Source organism: Podarcis cretensis (genome assembly GCF_951804945.1).
Source record: "Podarcis cretensis genome assembly, chromosome: 9".
Classification (NCBI taxonomy): domain Eukaryota; kingdom Metazoa; phylum Chordata; class Lepidosauria; order Squamata; family Lacertidae; genus Podarcis; species Podarcis cretensis.
The window spans coordinates 58,750,119-58,772,696 of NC_137178.1; the positions used below are offsets into that span (position 1 = coordinate 58,750,119).

Below are 22,578 nucleotides of genomic sequence, written 5' to 3' on the forward strand. Positions count from 1 at the left end.
AGCTGGAGGGCGTGTGGTGAGGTGGGCGAGAGTCTCTCACTAACAAAAAATGGGGCGTCCTCCACCCCACTTAACTCCAGAACTCGCTCCTGAGGCGGCGTCGCTGCCACGAGCGCTATTAATGACTGACAGCATCGCGGGGGGCCTGAGGGCGGGAAAGGAAAAGGCCGCTTTCCCTCACAACCGCCTCAGTCGAGCCGGGCCGCCTGCCTCGGCCTCCTCCCGCCGACGCTTTCCCGCCCACCCGAGTTGACGACGGGCCCTTTTCCCGGCCGACTTCTCCTATTCTTCCCGCTATGAAGCCGTGGCTGCTGCTGCTGGGGATCCTGCTGTTCCACCAAACGCTGCAAAATGGTGAGTCCGCCCGGGTGGCCGCTGTGCGTCTCGCGCGCCCCACCGCCTTCCAACGCTCAGCATCCCTTTCAAAAAAAACACCCTTTAAACCCCCCACCCCACCCCATGGCGTGTATCCCGTGCCACGCCGCACTTATAAAACTTTTTGGGGGCGAGGGAGAACTGCCGCCTCCCAGTTTCTGCCGCCTTTCCCGCCACTTGGCAGAGCGCCTCCTTCTCCTCCTGGCTAAGCAAGTGTGCCTCAGATTAATGGAGTCCGTTAGCTGCTGCCACCTCTCCTCGCCCCGGGAAAGAATGCTGAGAATTTGGACGTGGGGTTTTTTAATTTTTCTCCACACCCCATTTAGTTACCACAGGACTGTGCTGCTCAGCATGGCTCACATACATAGCTTTGAAAGCAAACCAACAAACCCCAAAACTTGTTTTTTTAATTAAGGTTTTAATGTCATGTTACGGGATATCGCATGGTGTTACTTTAATATAATAATGTATTACAGTTTGAACAAAACTTCTATTCAAGTTAGATGTGAAATAGGGTAACGGCATAAAGCATCCTGGCAGTGGCGTAGCGTGGGGGGTGCAGGGGGGGCCGGCCGCACCGGGCGCAACATCTGGGGTTAGGGCAAATCCACGGGTTAGGGGGCGCAAATCCACGGGTTAGGGGGCGCAAATTACTTGCCTTGCCCCGGGTGCTGACAACCCACGCTACGCCACTGCATCCTGGTAAAATTGGTGATTTTCACCAGTGGAAGACACGATCGATCGGTGTTTAAAGCTCCCTGTGAGCATCAAAGGGACTAGTATCCGATAATAACTTCACACGAGTTTTAATAGTCTGTTAGGATGCCCCAATGTCCAATCCAGGTAACTCGAGGAAGATTATTTGCCTTTCTGTGATACTTGGTGCAGAAAATATTGTCATATTGCAAGAAATGTCTACCAAAACTATTTTTTGGGATTAGTTTTAGACTGAGTTGCAGGACATTAAACTGTTCTGCTGTGGCCATGCTCTGTATCTGATATGTATTGAGAGAGAGAAAGATTAAGTTGGTTTGGTTCTGGGTTCATGTGTGTATTGAAGATGGGTGTCTGGGCTCAGTCTGGTGTTCTAACCATTGCATCACTCCTAGGGGCTGAAGTCTTTTTGCCTCCCCCCCCCCCCAATAAAAAATATTTTTTTAATTTATATCCTGCCCATCTTGCTGGGCAGCTTACAACATATATAAAAACACAACAAAGCATCAAACATTAAAAAAACAAAATATCCAATACGAGCAACAAACAGTCCAATAAATCAATAGAAACCAATAACAACAACAATAAACAGTTTGCAGTTATACCCAAATTAAAATAACCGCCAACCCCAACTAAACATTTAAGTAATGTCAATAACTCATAACTAATTCAGAGAAGAGTTTCCTTGAATAAAAAGTTAACTTCACTGGCCTCAGGTGATTCATGGTTTTGTTCCTGACCTATGTCTGACTCCAGCCCTGACAGCTTTGGACACTTGCTAATTCCAAGGCACTAGACATGCCTAGCACACAGCTCAGTACATACAGGTCTTAGTTAGCTTTTAACACCCCAAGCCTTGATTAAATTCTAACACCTTCTAAACCCAGAGATTTAGAAATGTGTAGTAGCCACAAACTGATAGCAATCGGCTTGCTATGAGAAGGTATGGATTACATCAGTGCTTTTTTTCTGGGGGGGGGCGCAGGGGTACGCATACCCCTAAACATTTTGTGAATCTAAGTTTGGTGTCAGTATTTCAATATGAGTAGGAAAATGAGAGTACCCCTAAACATTTTTTTAAGGAAAAAAAAGCACTGGATTACATCAACTGGGCAACTGCAATACCCAACTCCCTTGACAGATGTATATGCTAACGATAGATATGATTTTCTTAATGCTCGCATACTCAGGAAGAAAAAACAATTTTTGCATTAAATTAAAACTTGGTTGGAAAGTGCATGCTGCTTTTGCTGTTGGGTGGGCATGCTACTGTCCCGTCACAGCTGCACTAAAATACTGAATTTCTGTCCTGTTTATCTCCTACTAGGGAACATGCGGGGGAAACTTCATAATGAACCAGGCAGTCCTTCTCAATTGTTTGACTCTAGAGACTAAAATTAGGGTGACATACCTACCCTGAGAAAGACCGAATACCTTCTTCAAAATGAACCAGGAAATTCCTTCTCGTTGTCTTTTTAAGAAATGAAACCTCAGAGTCTGGGTCACCTGGTAGCTTGAGGCCCAGTACAGATGTGCGCTCCCACCCTGCTCTGTGGCCCTTGTTCTTAAGTAGATTGTCAAATAGGCATATTTATCCCAGTACAGTATCAAGTGACCAGCAATACATGAATGAGCTTGCTTAGATCAGTCACTGCAAGTGTAATTTGTGTTTCTGTTCCAAAACACAGTATTTCCCCATGGAATCTTTTTATAGGTGCTAGCACAAGGATAATACAGTACTAATTAAAAGGGGAATATATCTCTTGGAAAAACATTAGAATTAAGGATTACAAGTAGTTTTACATGAACAAACCAAGTTTGGTTTTCTAGAATTCTAAGTCAACTTCCAAACCTATAATCTCAGCTGTTCTTTCTACAACTGCGTGTTCATATGAATGCTAACTAAGAGTAGTAGCTTCTGGCAAAGATAATTGATTTTACACAGAAGTGTCATCTTATCCCATGGGAAGACCTAGTAATTGCTTATTTGCATGTGTTAATTTAAATCCATGCAGATTTAAAATTGCCTGTTGCTGAGCATCCTGAACTAACAAAAAATGAACAGGATGTATATACACACAAAAGCCCTCCATGCTGTCTTGGCCTATTTAAAATAAATTGGTTACAAATGCTAATCCTGTGTCAATATTCTGGGTTCCTTTCCATATGTGAGGTGAAAAACCCCTTTCAGGAATTTTTTTGTACCCAAAATAGAGCATGATATTTTCTTCTTCTCTCTTGTGATAGCTATTGGTCAGCCTTCAAAGAACAAGCGTCCGAAGGAACCGGGAGAGAACAGGATTAAACCCGCTAACAAAAAAGTAAAACCCAAAACTCCCAAACTAAAGGAGAGAGAATCCACAGATGCTTCTCCAAAAATCCATTCCATAATGACACAGGTGATGGATAAGGGGCGTTTTCAGAAACCTGCTGCTACTCTGAGCCTCTCTGCAAGACAGAATTTAGAACTGCGGTGTAAAGGAAATAAAATTGAATGGAGCCATCCTTCAGATCACAACAGGGTCAGGTAAGACTTTGAAAGGTGGAAATGAATAAAGTTATCCCCAAACTTTACTGTTGTTGTTTTTTAAATCAATGCAAATGTTGATGTTCCTTTGGTAAAATATATTGGAATGTATAGAGAAGGGGAAAAGATTTCAGACCAGAGGGATTTATGACAGACCATTGCCAATGTTGTTTCCATAGAATTTAACCTAAAACAGAACTCAAGCTAAATAGAGGGGACAGGGGCTTTTGCTCAGATGAAATATCTGGAAACTTCTTTGTTGAAAGAATTGTAGGTGTAGTGTTATCATGTGCATATTTATCTGGAAGTAAGTCCAAATAATTCATTAGGACTTCTGAATGGATTTAGGAGTGCAGCGGTAGTCTTGTTTCACACGTGTGGTTTACAGAAATTAGTCTTCTAACTCAGATGTAAGTTTCTTATTGGGTGTGCAGTGGTACCTCTGGTTACAAACACTTTGGTTAAAGACTCTGCTAACCCAGAAGTAGTACCTCGGGTTAAGAACTTTACCTCAGGATGAGAACAGAAATTGTGTGGCAGTGGCAGTGGGAGGCCCCATTAGCTAAAGTGGTACCTCAGGTTAAGAACGGTTTCAGGTTAAGAACGGACCTCCAGAATGAATTAAGTTCGTAACTGTATTCCCATCTGCCCAAGAAATACATAGCAATAAAAGGTAGATGTTATCACAAGAGGAGAATGTTTTGTCAACATTCTAGACTAGATTAGGAAAGTAGTCTTTATTTGTAATTACTTTTAGCTTGCCATATTGCAAACTGTGTGAAGTAAGCTTTTTTCTAGATACATCCTGCACCTGCTGTTTCAAGATAGGGTTTTCTAACAAGAATAGCATTCTTAAGATAGAAGTGTAGATGAATTTTAGCTGCAAGACAAGGGCCCCTATCTAAGTTTTGTTCCTCACTGTGAACATTTTTTTGGGGGGGGGGCGGTGATTCCCTAGGGGAGTCACCAAATTTTAATTACTATTAGAAATAAATGAATACATTGCTGAATAACAAGATGTGTAAGTCAAACTCTGATATATATGGTTAGCATTATTTGTGTTTATAGTGATTGGTATCTTACATTGGGATAATAATGATTTTTACAAGCTCATATACCGGTAATTCATTGCCATAGGATGTTGTGGCTTTTGCTACAAGTACCAATTACTCTGAAATGTAGTTTAAATAATGTTATGGAAGAAGTGTTTGAGGTTTTACAGACCTTGGTAGCCAGAAAATGCAAACGCTTTCCAAGATACGACATCCCTCTATCTCTGATGAACTTCCATCACACTCAAGTTAGAAAATACATTAGTTGGCCAGATCCAGTACAGTATTGCAATTATTCCAAATGGTTTTGTTTTTATTATGCAGTTAACTGAGCCGCAGCATATCTGACCACTAGATGGCAGATTTCACCAGAAATAATACTGTCACATAGCCTTGGCCAGAGGGAGTTAATAAATAATTATGTAAAGGCAGAACTGACTGTACTTTTAATGTGTTTGTGTAGTATTAGACCAAAATGCCAAAATGCCTGACTATAAAAGTAAGCGAGGTACTGTATTTTTCGCCCTATAAGACGCACTTTTCCCCCTCCAAAAATGAAGGGGAAATGTGTGTGCATCTTATGGGGCGAATGCAGGCTCCTTGGCTTCAGTGACAGCAATGCGAAGCCTCCGAAGCCTGCGCTCTGGAGGCTTCGCGTTGCTTCCGCTGAAGCCAGGAGAGTCTGCTCTTTGAGGCTGGCGGTGGGGAAAGCAGCGCTTCCCCCATCGCCAGCCCCAGAGGATGGGGGGCAGCAGGAAGGCGCGCGACGCCTTCCCGCTACTCTCCAACCCGGCTTCGAGGCTGGCAGTGGGGGAAGCGCTGCTTTCCCCATCGCCAGCCCCAGAGGATGGGGGGTAGCAGGACGGTGCGCGACGCCTTCCCGCTACTCTCCAACCCTCCTGTGGGCTTTTGCGGCAGATGGGGGAATTCCCCCACCTCCCGCAAAAGACGCGCACTCTTTAAAGGGGCTCCGCGGCTTCTGCTGGCTTTTCTATGAGGGGGGGGGGAATTCCCCTACCTCCTAGAAAAGCCCGCAGGAGCCGCGCACCCTTTAAAGAGCGCGCCGCTCTTGGGGGCTTTTACTCGAGGAGGGAGAAGGGACTGACTGGCCGTTTCAGTCCCTTCTCCCTCCTGGTCGAAAAGCCCGCAGGAGTCACGCTGGGCTCCTGTGGGCTTTTGCGGGAGGTGGGGGAATTCCTGTCCACTGCTCCCAGAGCTGCGGGGGGGGGGGGGAAATCATATTTTTTTACTTGATTTCCCCCCCCAAAAAAAAAAAAACAACTAGGTGCGTCCTATGGGCCGGTGCGTCCTATAGGGCGAAAAATACGGTACTTTGACAAACGAAGACCTTTTTTTCCAAGGCGTGATGTCCTGAAAGGATATGGTAAATTTGAAATGAGGACTCTGTAGTATTTTTTAGTACTTCAGTAGTCTCAGCATCTGGTTACCCATTTAAAATACTGAACTTTTAAATGTAGTTTTCTAAGGGTGCTGAGAGTTGTAAGGAAACCCCTATTCCCCTCCCAGAGCTGCAGTTCCCAGAGTGGTTTAACAATCAATCCCTCTCCTCAGGGAACTATTAGAGGAGGAGGAGGAGGAGGAGGAGTAATAATAATAATAATAATAATAATAATAAGTATTATTTATTTATACACCACCCATCTGGCTGGGTTTCCCCATGTTAGTAACCATGTTAGTCTGCTGCAGCAAAAAGTTCTGTGGCATCATAAATGTTAACAAAGTTATAATTGTGAACTAGATATCCTGTATGTTTTTATTAACTTATAAATGCCAGGATCTTTGTCTACGTTACATTGTGAATGGTCACTGTAATTACTTTGCATACATCTAAGCTTCATTGTAATTATCTCCGTGTTTATTTCTGGTACTTCCCTCTGACACTGCTGCTCCTTTTCTCTCTCTGCACCCCTGTGTACTTTCCAACTCAAGAGGACATTCCATGTACATGATGAAGTAGAATCTGGCCTGCCAAACTTACACCATAATACTATTGTGAGTTTGGGGGTGGGGTGGAATCTTAACAGAATATCCCACTGTTCAAGGGCTATAATAGCCCTAGGTATGGGTTGAAGACAGGAGTGTCTGGCGTGTTCTGGTCCAAGGGGTCACAAAGAGCCAGACACGACTAAACAACAACAAGGTATGGGTTGTTATTATAAGCAGGCTTTCTGTCACCCAGGGCAAAGACCCAGTTTGTCACACACACCCCAACATGTGTTTGCGTACACACACAACTTAACACATTTGTTCATGAAGGACATAGAACATAGTTTGAAAGAGGCTGGAGAAGAAATAATATTTCCAAAATAGTAAAATTGTCTGTGTATGTATCTGGCTTTCATTCAACCTTAAGTAGATCTCCTCAGAGAGTAATAGGTCATTTGAGGAATTCTAAGAAGTATTATGACTGTATGATATTATTATTATTATTATTTTATTATTTTATTATTATTATTTTATTTTTATTATTATTATTATTATTATTATTACTACTACTACTACTACTACTACTATTATTATTTATTAATAGTAGTAGTAGTGGTAGTAGAAGAAACTGATAATGATCAGGCACATAATAAAGAGTAAGTCCTATCGAACTCAATGGGACTTACTTCTGAGTAGTAAATGCTTGCAGTTTAAGGCTCTAAATAATAAAATAAAAGAATAAATAGTCCACAAGTTTCCTTAAAAAAATTTTGACGGCTGAACCATTGCAGTTAAATAATTTAAAGTGGATTGGCTACATTTTCCTTCCAAATTACAGGAAGGGATAAATACAAAGTGCTTCGTATGTCAGCATCACATTTCTTTCATTGCAGGTATTTCATTTTCGGTATAAAGAGGACTCAGTTTTTGTAGCTGATTGTATTCAGCAGTGCCCCTTTTATGTATTCATATGATGTAAACATGTATGTTTTCCTTTAGATCCAAACACACACACACACACACACACAGAGAGAGAGAGAGAACACAAATACATAAGCAAGCAATACGCCAAAGTGCATCTGTTCCCAAAAAGGGAAGGAAGTGGTGTTCTGATCTCTTCACCACTTTTAATTGATCTCTGAGACATTGAAGGAAGCCAAAGAAGAAGAAAGCAACAACAATTCCCCTTTTCAACTTTGCTCGGAGAGGATTTCACCAGGATTTCTCTGTCGCACACAGTTCCAAAAATGGAGAAAGGGGAAGGAGGATCATTTTCCAGGTTTTCCAGCTTCCCCTTGCCAAATAAGCATCCGTCTGGGCCAGCCACAGTAAGAGGAGGCCCACCCCCCCCAGCTGTGAGCGAGCCCTCCATCATAGGCTCAAGTTGCATATACAGGGTATGCTCTCCCTCGTTCCAAGGAAACTAAACTCTAGGTAAGCAGCTAGAAGCCCTGGAATCTTGCACGGCTCAGAGATTGGGGTGGCGTACAATAATACATTTCTAGCATGAGGAAAGTTGCATCACCGATGTCTCTTCAATACCTCCACAATTTAATGCAAAATTAAATCTGTGTAAGACATAGTGAATTTTTATTGTAGAAGGGAGCATGTAGTTTCATAGCTGTGAATCACATATTAATGTATATCCTTTGATTTCAAGTGCCATAAATGAAAAGGTGATGACTGAGGCAAAGTGAGTAATGCTTATAGCACTTCCCTGCTCTTCCACTGATGTGCCTAAAGCAACATAGTAAGTGAAAAATAAAGATGGAGGAGAGGAAACTGAGCCCAACAAACGTATAAAATGCCAAAGAGCTGACCATTGCAAGCCCGTAAACATTTAGTAGGACTGTAAGCATGTAGTTCATGTTGCTATTATATAACAGGACATATTCACCAAACAACTGAAGACACTACCAAGTATGAAGTACCATGTTCTCAGTTATGGTTGAGTACCACATTCTCAGTTATGGTTGCAAGTAGCGGTACATATTGAAGTTCTGAAAGAATAGCTTTGCAATCCAACCAGGTGGGTGAATTTTCTCATACAAGATGGAATCTGCTCCCACGTGAGGTGGTGGCCACCAACTCAGATGGCTTTAAAAAAGGATTAGACAAATTTATGGGGGATAATGCAATGTTTTGCCTTCACTATTGGAGGCAGTATGCCTCTGAACAGCAGTTTCTGGGAATCAAGAGCAGGAAGAGTGCTGTTGCACTCAGGTCTGTTGTGGGCCAGGAGTCAGCTTCGCCTGCTGAACAGCAGCCTGAAGGGGGAGAAGGAGTGTCCCAGCCTTCAAGGTGGAGAAGGTACTGATGAGAACCATCTGGCTTCAGCCTTCTTAAGCAGAGCTTCCAGCAGCAGTCAATTGCTGGTAATAATGCTTGTAGCTCCTGGCCCTACCTTGCTGATTCTTGCTCTTGACCCCATGATCATCAGATTCCCTGACCCCTGGACCATCTGACCACACGGACTGCTGTTTGCCCAATCCTAGGACTGGACCTGATTTTGGATGCTGACTGCCTCCAGGAAGTACACTTCAGAGGCTCTTCTGGTTGGCTGGCCAGATGCATTCTTGAGGATGACTCACACGGTTGTCATGAAGGCCCATAGCCACTTCATAAAACTAGTCTGCAAATACTACCTCATGAGGAGGCTGGTAATATGCTGCTACCTTTCCTTCAGCTGGTTCAGCACATTCTGAAGGTCCATAAGTGTGGCAAACAGTCTGTGACAGGATACAGCTGGGGGAAATCCCAGCTGGGAAATCCCAAGGTGCGTTGTTTTTTGAAAGCAAAGAACAGAAAGACAATGAAAGAGTATCTTCAAGCTTCCATCAGTAACTAGCTATACCATGGTGCACAGGTAATTACTCTTGCAGTGGCTTTTTCAGCTAAATCATCCTGTCATTTTCTTCATGAGATGCAGATCTCTGGGCACAGAGTATTCAGGTGGTGCTGCAGCCTTTGCAGATAGTTTAGGGAAAGTCTCACTTGGATGATTTGGAACCATGAGAGACTACAGTTTCAGATACTTTGGGCTTTTCATATTTCAGCCTTTAGAATGTTCTTGATTATGATTAATATAACAATAATTGGTTCCAGCTATACTAGGCAAAGAACCTGGTAGAAGGATATTATTGTGATCCTGAACAGGTTTACCAAAGCTGGCATGCCACACTTGATTTTAATTGGCGCTCATCAAGATCACCATTACATTAATCATGAATGATTCCACCTTCAATTTCATCTTTCCCACAAAAGTGCTCTGAACAGAAGGCAGTCTTTCCCCCCCCCCCTCAAAACCCAGAAGCAACACTTAGGATGACCATCTCTTACCATGCTGATGGTGTACATATGGTGTACGTATTTCCTGGCTGTGAGGCATGAAGGCCGCACATTACAAGGCCCTTTCCACCTGACCTAGGGAGCAGGGCCCATACTCATCCAGCCCTACAAGAGAGACTCCTCATGGGGCTGGAGGAACATCGCCCGGCTGTGAGTGCTGAAGGCCGCTCCCTGCAAGGCTTTTTCCACCTGGCCTAGGGGGCAGACTCACCCAGCCCTACTATGTTAAATATGCATTCTGTAGTTGACCACCTTTGTAATGTTTTATTTTGAAATACTTTAAGATAATATTTTAGTTTTCTGTTATGTTGCTTTGGCTGTATATTTGACTTTTTCAGATTGTTTTATTGATTTATTGATATAATACAGGGGTCAGCAACCTGCGGTCCATGGGCCACAAGTGGCCCACGGGGGTCGTTTAAACGGCCCACGAGACACCCCTAAACCGAGCCACCTGCTCGGTGAGCCCCTGCACGCTGCGCTAAACCGGCGCAGAGCAGGGACTCACTTCCGTGGCGCCAGAAGTTGTGTCGACGCAGGCGTTGGAAGTCACGTCTGCGCAGATGCAATCCAGCCTATGGAGCGATCTCTGTCGGAGTGAACTGGCCCAGGCGAGGTAAACCTTGCCAACCCCTGATTTAATATGCTGTAAACCGCTGAGATTTTTCTTAAAAATATAAAGTGGTATAGAAAATAAATAAATAAATAAGCCTTTGCCACTGTTTCCCAAGTCATTCAGAGCTTGCTGTGGGTGTTGGGCAGCATTTTGCTGTTGCAAAGACGTATTAAGCTGATTTGACATCACTACTAGTTCTTCTGCAAGAACTGATGACATGAATAATATATCTGATCTGTTTGCTTCTTTCAGCACTAAGAAATCTCCAAGCTCCCGTATCAAGAATTTCATCACTCTTGTTTGTAATAGTACCTTTTCTCCCAGAGTCTGTGAGGGTGAAACCCTTCATCTCCTTGTAGTTTTGGCTTCATCTCAATCAAGATAGACCGTCATGGGAAACTGTCCTTGACTCGTCGGCTTCTATTTCCTTAGTTATCCTTGTGTTCTTACTTCAGTAACTACTTGCACATACGTGATATTCAACCTGCAGACCAATCATTAGAATCTACCCTTGGCCTTTGCAGAACTGAGTAGCCCTCACAATCATAAATGCATGATGATACTCAACTATAGGGTGATTAATATATGTTCATCAAGGTTTAGCCCTTAAGCATATGATCTGTTAACCTACAAACTCCAAGTTACTGCAGCTACCCTCCTTTCAAGTTGGTATTTGTCAGCTTGTTTGAAGTGGTGACTATGAGTCTTTGGTCACATCCACAAATCCATTAAAAACACATTTTTATCACTTTTAACAGTCATGCCTTTCTTCAAGAATCCCGGGAATTGTAGTTTGCTCCTCACAGAGCTACAGTTCACAGCACTTTAAACTACAGTTCCCAGGATTCTTAGGAGGGAAGCCGTGGCTGCTAAAGTGGTATAAGAGTGCTTTTCATGTGTGGTGTGGATGTGGTCATTATTCTGGGATGTCCTCTTTCACATCTGTCTGTCTAAACTGCAAAGCTATTATTCCAATGGTCGGCTTCAATGTGTGCTACTTCTAACCACTGCTAAAGTGGTATTCAGATGCTGTACTTGCCAGCATCTTTAGTCATTTGGTGCCCATTTCCTGTAAATAGTGACATTAATCAAATGAATATGCAAGGGTGTAATATGAATTTGCTTTATGGCATATTTTATCAATATTGAGGATCAATTTTGTTTCCTCCATCTTTATTCTCCATATAAGTGCTGCTACTTCTTATTAATGTTCTGTTCATTCAGTCAGTCAGTCTTTAGAAGATTAGGTATCATGGACTGCAACTGGAGCAGTTTCTGCCAATTCCCACATTTTGCATTTCTCTAGCGACATACTTCAAGTTGAGAAAGAAAGGGGTGCGTCTGAAATTTGTGGACCTGTTTTTCAGGATCTACTGTACATATGATGCTTTGATAAGTTAAGTGCATCACCAATTAAGGCAATTTTCATGGGCATAGGAAACAGATTAAGGGATATCTCTTATTATTCCAACATTCTTGGTAAACATGCAAGCTTTTGACTTACAAAGCATTCATTACCAGGAAGCAAGCTTTAGTCAATGGTTTTAGCCAGTGACAGAAATGTAAAGGTTTGAGAAAGAACTCATAGGTGGTTAATTCTCCATTGTGTATGGTTACACCTCACTTACTCATGCAAAAGAACAAATGTGTGTCTGGATACATGCTGCTGAGCTGCAGAAGGGGAGACTTGCACCCAACCTCATGCCTTCTCAAGGAGGGGCGAAGGGTAGTAAGTCCCAAGCAGACAGTATATCCATAATTCCAGCACAGCAGGACCATCTGGCCCTGTGCTGGCCTCGCAAGAAGTTCTGAATTGAGCTACTGTCATTTAAAGAGGAGAGCGGGCTAATCAGAAAACAGTTAGCATCCTAGACAGTTGCCGATACAACAGATTAATCAGCAGGGGGTTGCAGGCTGTTTTAATGACCTAAGGAACTAAGATTTCTATTGAAGCTGGCTGTTTGTGTTGATGGATACAAACAAACAAACAACTCAGATACCATTCTGTTTCTTCTTCTCGGACTGTTACAGTTCAAACCCTTTGCACCAGAAATTCGAACCATTTTCAGATTAACACTGAAGTCCAATGAACTGGTTTCAGAACGATCAACTTGCTGAGACCCTACTTCTAAGTAAATAAGCATAGGATTAGGCTGCACATAATTTAGATATAAGAAGCTGGTAGCTGCTGATAGAGTGCTTATAGTAGGGCTGAGGTTTTTTTATACTTCGCTTTTAAATGGAAATTTTATACCACAGTAATCTAAATTTTGGGGTGAGAAAACTGAATTCTGCAATGTCTCTAAATTGTGCATATTAAGTATATTTCCTTGTTTATTTTCCATAATATCTTAATGCTTCTGCTAAACAGTGGGAGAGACAACAAACTATGCAGAGGGGCTCTGAAACTCTGGTTTGAAGTGGTCGAAACTTCTTTGCTTTCGTCAAGCATGCCTTTCTAGCATCTTGAAACTTGCCTTTAAAAAGGGGTGGGGCTGAAATTTCTATGATTTTTTAAAGTTTCACCCAACATCAAACTCTGTGTTAGCGCAGTGCTTGCCTAAAATTAAAAAACACACCTAGGCTTTCTTCTACAGCACTGATACATCTACATACGAGTTTATCTTGTGCTACTTAATGGGTTCTTACTGGGAACTAACATTTCAAAAAGATATCCCAGGTTGTGTAGGGATTTGGACAATAGAATGTTGGCATTTCCGCAATAGAACTAGCTTTGCTTTGCATGAACTGAATCAGTGCATATGTGGGTGGGAAGGAAACTCTGGAAGAGATTGATTTCTTTCAAAGTCCTAATTATTTAGCTTCCTTAGGGATACACTATGGATTTCCTTGGAAAGTTATTTGGTTATTTTGATTGCTGGATGGCTTATATGTAGAGGGTTTGATGGATGGCTTATTGTGTAAAGAATTGAGCCAATCAAACTGTATGGTTTGCTAATTAATTCTGACCTTAATTTGTCTCATTCAGTGGTGCTCTAACGATATTTAGCAGACTGTGATAACTGGGGGAGTCAAAATTGTTCAGGCACAACTGCTTCTCTGTATTAGAGATACTCAGTACAGTATTGAATATCTTGCCATTTTCTCTGCAGGCATATATTCCTAAGCTACAATCACATTATTCACTTTTTTGGTTAGCTCCCCAAAAGGGGCTCATGCAAAGTATTCGTCCCATGGCTGCTACCAGCCAAGCCCCTTCCTATGAGGTCCAAAGATAAGCAAGAAGCCAAGCAGGATTCACAAGTAAACAGCTGAGGGATTCCTACCCATTTTATTCTTCCTATGTGCTCAATATATAGAGTTACAACTGGGAAAGAGATCCTCTTCTCTTCAAATGACCATATCTAACCACTCTGCCAGCCTAAGCACCACACCCTCTCAATTAGCCTTTGGCTAATAAAACCATCTATATACCCTTTGAAATTGTGTATGTGTGTTGAGGGGCAGATTGTTGGTTTTGTTTGTTACTGTGTTGTGCATGGTTGTGTTTTTATACTGTAAACTGCCCTGTGATCCTCAGTTAAAGTGCAGTATAGAAATTTGATAAATAGCAGCAGCAGCAGCAGCAGCAGCAGCAGCAGTAATAATAATAATAATAATAATAGGTTTTTTAATAGTGCCCAGGGCATATGTCATAGGGCTGCCATATTTTGAAGAGAAAAAAAGAGAGAGCACATTTGCCGACTTCTACTTTTAACAATGGATCTCTGTGACGACTCTACCCATGAAAAAGAGGACGTGTCCTGGAAAAAGAGGACATGAAACCTGAATGCTGCCCTGTGCAATCTTACTGACATCGCCTTTGCTTTCTTATATCGAGTGCCAAGAAACAGAAATAAATTGTCTGGTGGTATTTGTTGCTTTGGTCATGCAAACACTTGCAGAGTATTTATGTTTTGATCAGTGTTAGAAATTAGCCAGGCACCAGACACGTTTTGCTACTGGCGTGGGTCCAGTTACAACTATGTGGAGATTTTTGGGTCACAGTTTAAAAAGGTAGCAGAGAGCCATGCTGGTATGTTAGGGAAACGACTGAAAACTAACATTAGGCCAATACAGTGGTACCTTGGGTTAAGAACTTAATTCGTTCTGGAGGTGCTTTCTTAACCTGAAACTGTTCTTAACCTGAGGTACCACTTTAGCTAATGGGGCCTCCCGCTGCCGCTGCGCCACCATCGTGCGATTTCTGTTCTCATCCTGAAGCAAAGTTCTTAACCCGAGGTACTATTTCTGGGTTAGCGGAGTCTGTAACCTGAAGCGTCTGTAACCTGAAGCATCTGTAACCTGAGGTACCACTGTATTGATTGTATTTACTAGCTTGATTTCAGTTCTGGACATGGGATGAATAAGTGAACAATGGCAGTTTCTGCTACCATTTCTGTTTCTGTTGGAAGTCTCCAAATTCCTTGCCTGGGTGTTTTGTACGGTATATTGAAGTCCAGCAGCAGAGGTTGGCCTGTGTCCACTTCCCTCTGTTGCTGCCAGCATTCAAAACTCCCATTGTTCTCGGTGCATTTTGCGACAGGGAGTTTCATTAATGCGAGCAGTTTCTGAGCCCTGAGAGCAGTACTGCGCCTAAGATTTCAGATTAAAACTTCCACTGCTGGAACGAAAGGAGGACGTTTTTCTGCCTGAGGACTGGAGAAGGGACCCTCATAAGAATATTAAGGGGGCGGGCAGGGGAAGTATGGCTTTGCTTTTTGCAGTCTTCAAATGAGGACTAGACCATGTGAAAATTGAACATAAGATTTTAGTCGAAACAAAATAAAAAAATTCCTTCCAGTAGCACCTTAGAAAGCAACTAAGTTTGTATCTGAAGTTTGTATCTGACCAACCTAGTTGGTCTCTAAGGTGCTACTGGAAGGAATTTTTTTATTTTGTTTTGACTACAGCAGACCAACACAGCTACCTACCTGTATAAGATTTTAGCTGCAGTTCATTCATTTTCAATTTCTTGTTATAAAAAAAGTGTGCTTAGACATTCCATTGTTGTGCCCATAACCTAGGTTTAAGGTGCCATTTTGCTCCTGGCTTTCATATCTCAGTTTCTAACACTGGTTGCTGATATCTTGAAGAGAAGGAACATGGGCTCCAAGTCCCCATCTCCACTTCCCCCTGCTGCAGCCTTGGTAGTGGCTCTTGCTCCTGGTGCACCTTTTGCACAGCGGGTAGAAGATCCCTGTCACTGGCGCCATTAGGCCATTAGGGCCGAGTTCAGACCATCATTCTGAACCATGGTTAACCAGACCTTGATTTATAAACCTTCACTTGGCATGTCATGTGAACCTGCCACTAGCATGTTGCCCTAATAAACTTTGCCATGAACTAATGTAGTTCTTGGACTGAAATGGTCCTCCATAACCTTTGACTTTGTGCTTTCTCTTTGTCCTTGCTAGCATCAGGCAACATGACAGATATGGGCAGCTGATTCTGGCAAATGCCACTGCAGCAGACACTGGTCAATACAGCTGCTGGCTCCTGCAATGCAGTGGCTACAATTGCAAGAAGGATGAGACCAAAACGGGCTCAACGTACATCTTTTTTGCAGGTAATGGAATGGCTCATTGCTTCCAGAGGTAGAAAGGTCCTTCCTTAATGCTATCTTTTTTTTCATCTTTGCACTTCACGGTATCCCTGTATCGAGTGGGCAGCAAGTGTTTCTGATAGTGCAGATTATACCCTCTTTTGTGCTCATTAGTTACATGCTCATTTTTCAAAGCAGTTCATTTTTTAGCACTGCTGTATTTGGGTTTGCTTATGCAATCAGTCTTCGTCTTTTAGTGATACGTTATCTTATTTAAGCTTCTTGTTTACACTGAAAATATTTTATTGGAGATCAAAGCAAGTTAAAAAAGAGGAATGGTTAATTAGTGCCTGCTGTAGAGAAAATTGTAGAGAAAATTTACAGTCAGACACATTATGGTTATTTAAGGTGTGCAGTGGTGGATGAAGTTAAAAAGTCACTGCATGCACATCTTCCCTTAATGCAGCCTTCCTCAAGCTGTAAGTTTTTGACTAATTTCCTCACCATTGGATGAGCTGCTTGGAGCTGATGAGACATCTGACAGGTACCAGGTTGGGGGGTAGGTGTCCCTAATGAATAAGCAAGATAAGGAGCAATAATGTGAGGTGAAAATGCACTGCGTAAAGAGCGGTGATTGAACTAGGATAAAGGTAAAGGTAAAGGTACCCCTGCCCGTTCGGGCCAGTCTTGCCAGACTCTAGGGTTGTGCACTCATCTCACTCTATAGGCCGGGAGCCAGCGCTGTCTGCAGACACTTCCGGGTCACGTGGCCAGCGTGACGAAGCTGCTCCAGCGAACCGGCACCAGAGCAGCACACGGAACGCCGTTTACCTTCCCGCTGGTAAGCGGTCCCTATTTATCTACTTGCACCCGGAGGTGCTTTCGAACAGCTAGGTTGGCAGGCGCTGGGACCGAACGACGGGAGCACACCCCGCCACGGGGATTCGAACCGCCGACCATGTGATCGGCAAATCCTAGGCGCTGAGGTTTTACCCACAGCGCCACCCGCGTCCCTTGAACTAGGATACCAGGTCTGCAAATCATGATTGGTACAGATATGGGGCTGTGGGTGGTGCTGCGGTCTAAACCACTGAGCCTCTTGGGCTTGCTGATCACAAGAATGGCAATTCGAATCTGCGGGATGGAGTGATCTCCCATTGCTCTGTCAAAGCTCCTGCCAACCTAGCAGTTTAAAAGCATGCCAGTGCAAGTGGATAAATAGGTACCACAGCAGTGGGAAGGTAAACAGCATTTCCGTGCACTCTGGCACTCATCATAGTGTCCCGCTGCACCAGAAGTGGTTTATTCATGTTGGCCATATGACCTGGAAAAGCAGTCTGCGGACAGACGCCAGCTCCCTCAGCCTGAAAGCAGAAATGAGCGCCGCACCCCATAGACTTAACCGTCCAGGGGTCCTTTACCTTTTACCAGTACGGATTCTGATCAGAAGTAGAGGATTCTAGGTGGTGAAGTCAGTACAACAGCTCAGTTTGAAAAGATCTGGTTATTTTAAAAATTCAGAAATGCAGTCACCATTCTGAGACTTATGCTGGAAGATCCAAATATGCTGTTAGGATTCTTTTAAAACTGCATGCAGTGCGTTATGGAGGCTGCATTTGCAGTCTGAGAGGCCCTGCTGAGCACATTGGCCACATTCAATAAAGGCTTAGTGATTTGGGGCTTAGTGTTTAAATTCAATTGCTAAGTATTTGAAATCACAACTGAAAATGTAATTCTTGCAGAGGTACTATGGTTGCCTCTCTCACTAGGTCAGGCTTGGATAACTTGTTATCCACTTTTCATGTATGCCAGTCTTCATGTGACTTTGGGGTGTGTGTTTCACAAGGCTCACTAGTCTCCCAAGAGTGGTTTGTTTACCCCTGATAGATCGGGCATTTGTTTACAGGGGACATGCAAATTAGAGATGCATTGAAGCCATTATATATTTAAATTAGTTCATTCATTTTCTTTTAGAAAACTACTCTTAAAGGTAATGTTATTGTTGGTAAAAATCAGATTTCTGCTAATAAACCATTTCTCCCATTATTGATGTTTTTGCTGTGGTGCTGGTTAAAATGGTAATGACTGGTGCGTGATTAATATCCCTTGCCTTGCTTCTTCCTACAGATAAAGGGGAGCTCTTCGTTCCTTCTGCCAGTTATTTTGAAGTTGTCTACCTCAACCCAGATAAGCCAGCGGTAGTTCCTTGCCGAGTGACCAGCCCATCAGTGAAAGTCTCATTGCACCAGGAGTTCCCAGCCGAAGAAATCCAAGTGGATGGAACCAACATTATTTATGACGTGAAGAAGGGTTTTATCTATAAGCATCCAACATCCGATCACAAGGGAGTGGTTTACTGCAGAGCAGAATCGTGGGGAGCACCTCAGATTTCCATCAAGTACCAGTTGCTTTATGTGGAAGGTAAAAAAACTAACCGAATGGCTCAGGCTAACATCAAAGCAAGTTCTACTGTACACTCTCGCAGTGCTTTAAACTGGCCCTGAGTAATTTCCCACACAGGTTAACACAGTGGTGATCTGTGTTTATGGTGATGTGGGTGGCGCTGTGGTCTTCTGCCAACCTAGCAGTTCGAAAGCATGCCAGTGCAAGTAGATAAATAGGTACCACTGCAGTGGGAAGGTAAATGGCGCTGGTTTCCATCACGGTGTTCTGTTGCACCAGAAGCAATTTCATCAATCCTGGCCACATGACCCAGAAAGCTGTCTGTGGACAAATGCCGGCTCGCTTGGCCTGAAAGCGAGATGAGCACAACCCCATAGTCACCTTTGACTGGACTTTTAACCATCCAGGGGTCCTTTACCTTTGCTTTACCTTATGGTGAGGCTACTTCACCACAAGCAAAACACATTCAAATGTGTTTTCTGAAGTCAGCCAAGTAAAATTATCAGCATAGTGAAACTTTCCAAACCTCGAATGTATATCTGTTTTGAAACTGAGGCGGAAGATAGCAGTTCTCTGTTATCTTTACGCAATACCTACATTTTCCACAAGCTATGTTAAAGAAAACTTAAAACCAAGGGAAGCCTTAGATTAGAATACTACAGTAATATATCTGCACCAACAAATATTTTTGCCCCCAAACAGCAGTTGCAGCTAATTTGTGAGCAAATTACAAGAGAGTTGTGTGTCTTTTGGGTGGGGTTGAACAATAATGAATTAAAAATTGATTTTGAGTAGAATTTTAAATTGTCAGTATTTTTTTTCTACTCCCTGCGTAAATGTTGTTGACAGTAACTTGAATGCAACTATTAGCAGCTGGTGATCTTGGTTTCTATGTTGTGGAATTTTCACTTGCTGATTTCTACAAGTCAAGCTGGTCCATCTGCAACCCGGTAGGCTATTAAAAATGTGGAATCACTTTTTATTGTCTCTCACCCATCTCTTTGAACCAGTCCCTAGTGGCCCGCCTTCAACTACAATCAAAGCATCATCCAGTACAGCAGAAGGTGGTGATGATATCAGTGTTCTGTGCACAGTTTTGGGGGAGCCAGATGTAGAAGTGGAGTTTAATTGGATATATCCAGGGCAAAAGGTAAACTGCTGCTTGTTTTCTTATTTCTCTAAAAAAAAAAAACCAAAATAGAAAATGACGTGAATAGCATGAAATTTTGGAAGGCATGAAAACAAAGCTTATTCACTACAAAGTTGCTGAAGTCTTGAGAACGATGCAGGCAGAGGGTAATGTTGACTGGTAATCTGGTTTTTTTTCCCCTGCCACTTTTAGCTTGGAAAGATTATACACAAAGGCCTGATTTGGCCCAAAATTGGCCATCCATATTTTGGATAAGTCTATGCCCCAAAAGCCTAACAAAAGGACTACTATAAAGTTATCTACATCAGTAGACACAAGGGGACGTGGGTGGTGCTGTGGTCTAAACCACAGAGCCTAGGGCTTGCTGATTGGAAGGTTGGCAGTTCAAATCCCCGCGATGGGGTGAGCTCCTGTTGCTTGGTCCCAACTCCTGCCAACCTAGCAGTTTGAAAGCACATCCAAGTGCAAGTAGATAAATAGGTACCGCTCCAACGGGAAGGTAAATTGTGTTTCTATGCGCTGCTCTGGTTCACCAGAAGCGGCTTAGTCATGCTGGCCACATGAACCAGAAAAACTGTCTGCAGACAAATGTTGGCTCCCTCGGCCAATAAAGCAAGATGAGCACCGCAACCCCCGAGTCGTCTGCGACTGGACCTAACAGTCAGGGGTCCCTTTACCTTTTACATGAGTAGATAAGGAATATGCTTTACAGAGCGCGCTTATCATTATAATCTATCACAACATTTTTCTACTAGGACATCCTGATAAAATTTTGAGGGTTATTTCCCTTCTGCACTTTGATTCTTCACCACTAGATTTTAGAAAATCAAGTTATATTCACCTACTGTTCTGTAGAACAGTAATTGACTCTTTCGGGTTTCCTTTTATTTTTCAATATATTATTGTAAATTCACAGATTAATATAATTGTGAAGCTGCTGGTGTACGCAGTTATTACAGCAACACAAACTCTCATCCTGTCTCAAAGCACAACCCATGCCATCAGTTTAGCAATATGTGGCTACTAAAATTGATTAGTAACACAATAACATTGATTTGTGGACATTTCCTTTATTTTGTGTGGTGATAGTGGGCATTAGGATAAAATGCAATTTGTTCCAAAGCCTCTTTCTGGTTCTGAGAGGTGGTAGAGTCAGTTGTTCCTTTGCAATATGGTGCTTGGATATTTTGAATATTTTTACCACAACTGTGTCTGAAGTGGCACAGTTCTGCCCCATGATCTCTCATGCATAAATCCCACTAAAACCACTTTAACTCTTGACAAAACAGATGGCAGGACTACATACCAAATGTCTGAAGTTCCACCCACTGCATGGATTCAATTAACTTTTCAAAGGTGGTATTTAAAAGACTTACATCTTTACATCCTTGATCACCTTACACTGGTGAGTCCCAGACTCAGCTGTACCAAATAATCTGGACCCAAAAGAAATCATAGGACCAGTTTTCCCAAAGGTGTTTAAACTAGACAAAATACCATTAAGGAAGTATGGAAGATGTTGTATTAAGGCTGTAATCTGCTGCCACACTTTGCTGGCCTTACTTCCAGTTAAACGTGCCTAGCTAGGATCTGGCGGCATGTCACATATAGGTGCTAAAAATTCCCCAGTAAATAATCTTCATCTGGCATGAATACAAAGAGAGGCCAGCCTTAAATGGTCATGTTTCCCCTTCAGATTAAAAGGGCAGAAACAAACAAGACAGCCCTAGAAGCAGCAAACACATCTTTCATTGTATGGGAACAGCTGGGATTCTTATTGCAAAACCAGCAGCCTCAGCATCTTCCGCAATAGCTCTGCTTTTCAGATTAAAACTCCTACGCTAGCAAGTAAACTACTGTTAATAAAATTAAGTACTGTGTTTACAGAAATGCTTCCGATTACTATCTCATGTTAAGTGTTTTCCAATCATTAGTATGAAAGGCCTGTGGTTATCCAAGACTCTTGGAGGCTGATCGACAGAGGAATTGGTCACACCACGAGAATTTCCGAGAGCCTTATTACCGTTGAAGATTTTGAGACCATTGATGGTGGAAACTATATTTGTATAGCTCAGAACCTTCGAGGACAGACCACAGTAGCTGCCTATGTTGAACTCATCTGACATATTGAGCTCTCGGACAAGACGGAACAGGAAATGTATTGCTGGACTGCTTCTGGCAAGCTTTGCCTTCAGAACTTGAGATAAGTGGAAACAAATCTTAATATAATTCATTCTTACTTTAGAGCAACACAAATGCAAGCATGTGGTTGTAAATGAGGGTTATTGTGCAAGTGTAGCACAAGGGCTTAGAAACCAAACCAGGAACTAGAATATCCATCACTCAAAGTTGCCTTAGAGAAATGACCATCCTATCTTCATTATGGAAACACTGAATTACCACACAGGGTTGGTTGCAAAAGGGTGCTAAAATAAGTCTCCATCACATTCTGAACACTAAAGCACTATATAAATGCTAAGCATTAAATATAACTCAAGTCACTTTTTAGGAAATATACATTTCAAAGCCATAATCTCACAATATTCTTTTGTCATTAGGAGATAAAAGCTAGCTAAGTTAACGTTAAAATTAGCCTTGCGCTTTAATTTGCACACATGAAAAGTAAATAAATATCAATTGTAACATAGATGCACATGTCTCCTGGTAGCTTGGAATGTAATGCTTAGTTTGCTCTGTAAAATTTATTCCCCCTGCAGAATTAGTCATTGTAAGTTTTGTAGAAATTGCAGTACAATATATGTGTTTTAATATGCCATCTTTAGGTATAATAGACAGCTGCAGCCTGAATGGTTGATGTTGTTGTCATTTGTAAAATAAGTATCAAACAAATAAAATACTCTGCAAGTTTTAAGCATTTGTAGATTTAATATTAAAAGTAGT

At 42.4% G+C, this 22,578-nt stretch overlaps 1 protein-coding gene and 1 long non-coding RNA gene across 3 annotated transcripts in view; both read left to right on the forward strand.

The window, feature by feature from the left end:
• Positions 1-22,578, forward strand: part of LOC307223680 — a 116,849-nt gene that overhangs the window by 93,443 nt on the left and 828 nt on the right. The window lies entirely within an intron of this gene.
• PDGFRL (platelet derived growth factor receptor like) lies at positions 42-22,549 on the forward strand. Of its 2 annotated transcripts, none has more exons than XM_079989823.1 (6): positions 42-354; positions 3,337-3,616; positions 15,997-16,148; positions 18,252-18,545; positions 19,538-19,677; positions 21,612-22,549. In XM_079989823.1, exons 1-6 carry the CDS (start codon positions 297-299, stop codon positions 21,798-21,800), a joined length of 1,113 nt encoding a protein of 370 aa, XP_079845949.1. In that variant the 5' UTR covers positions 42-296; the 3' UTR covers positions 21,801-22,549. The 2 variants fall into 2 exon arrangements, with proteins under 2 accessions (XP_079845949.1, XP_079845950.1); XM_079989824.1 differs by lacking the exon at positions 42-354 and adding an exon at positions 561-665.

What these genes read in the sequence shown, in the direction of transcription:
- PDGFRL (XM_079989823.1), top strand. Translation starts at nt 297, where the DNA reads ATGAAGCCGTGGCTGCTGCTGCTGGGGATCCTGCTGTTCCACCAAACG. An exon ending in TCAGATCACAACAGGGTCAG is followed by an intron (nt 3,617 to 15,996) that starts GTAAGACTTTGA and finishes TGTCCTTGCTAG; the next exon opens with CATCAGGCAACATGACAGAT. An exon ending in AACGTACATCTTTTTTGCAG is followed by an intron (nt 16,149 to 18,251) that starts GTAATGGAATGG and finishes TTCTTCCTACAG; the next exon opens with ATAAAGGGGAGCTCTTCGTT.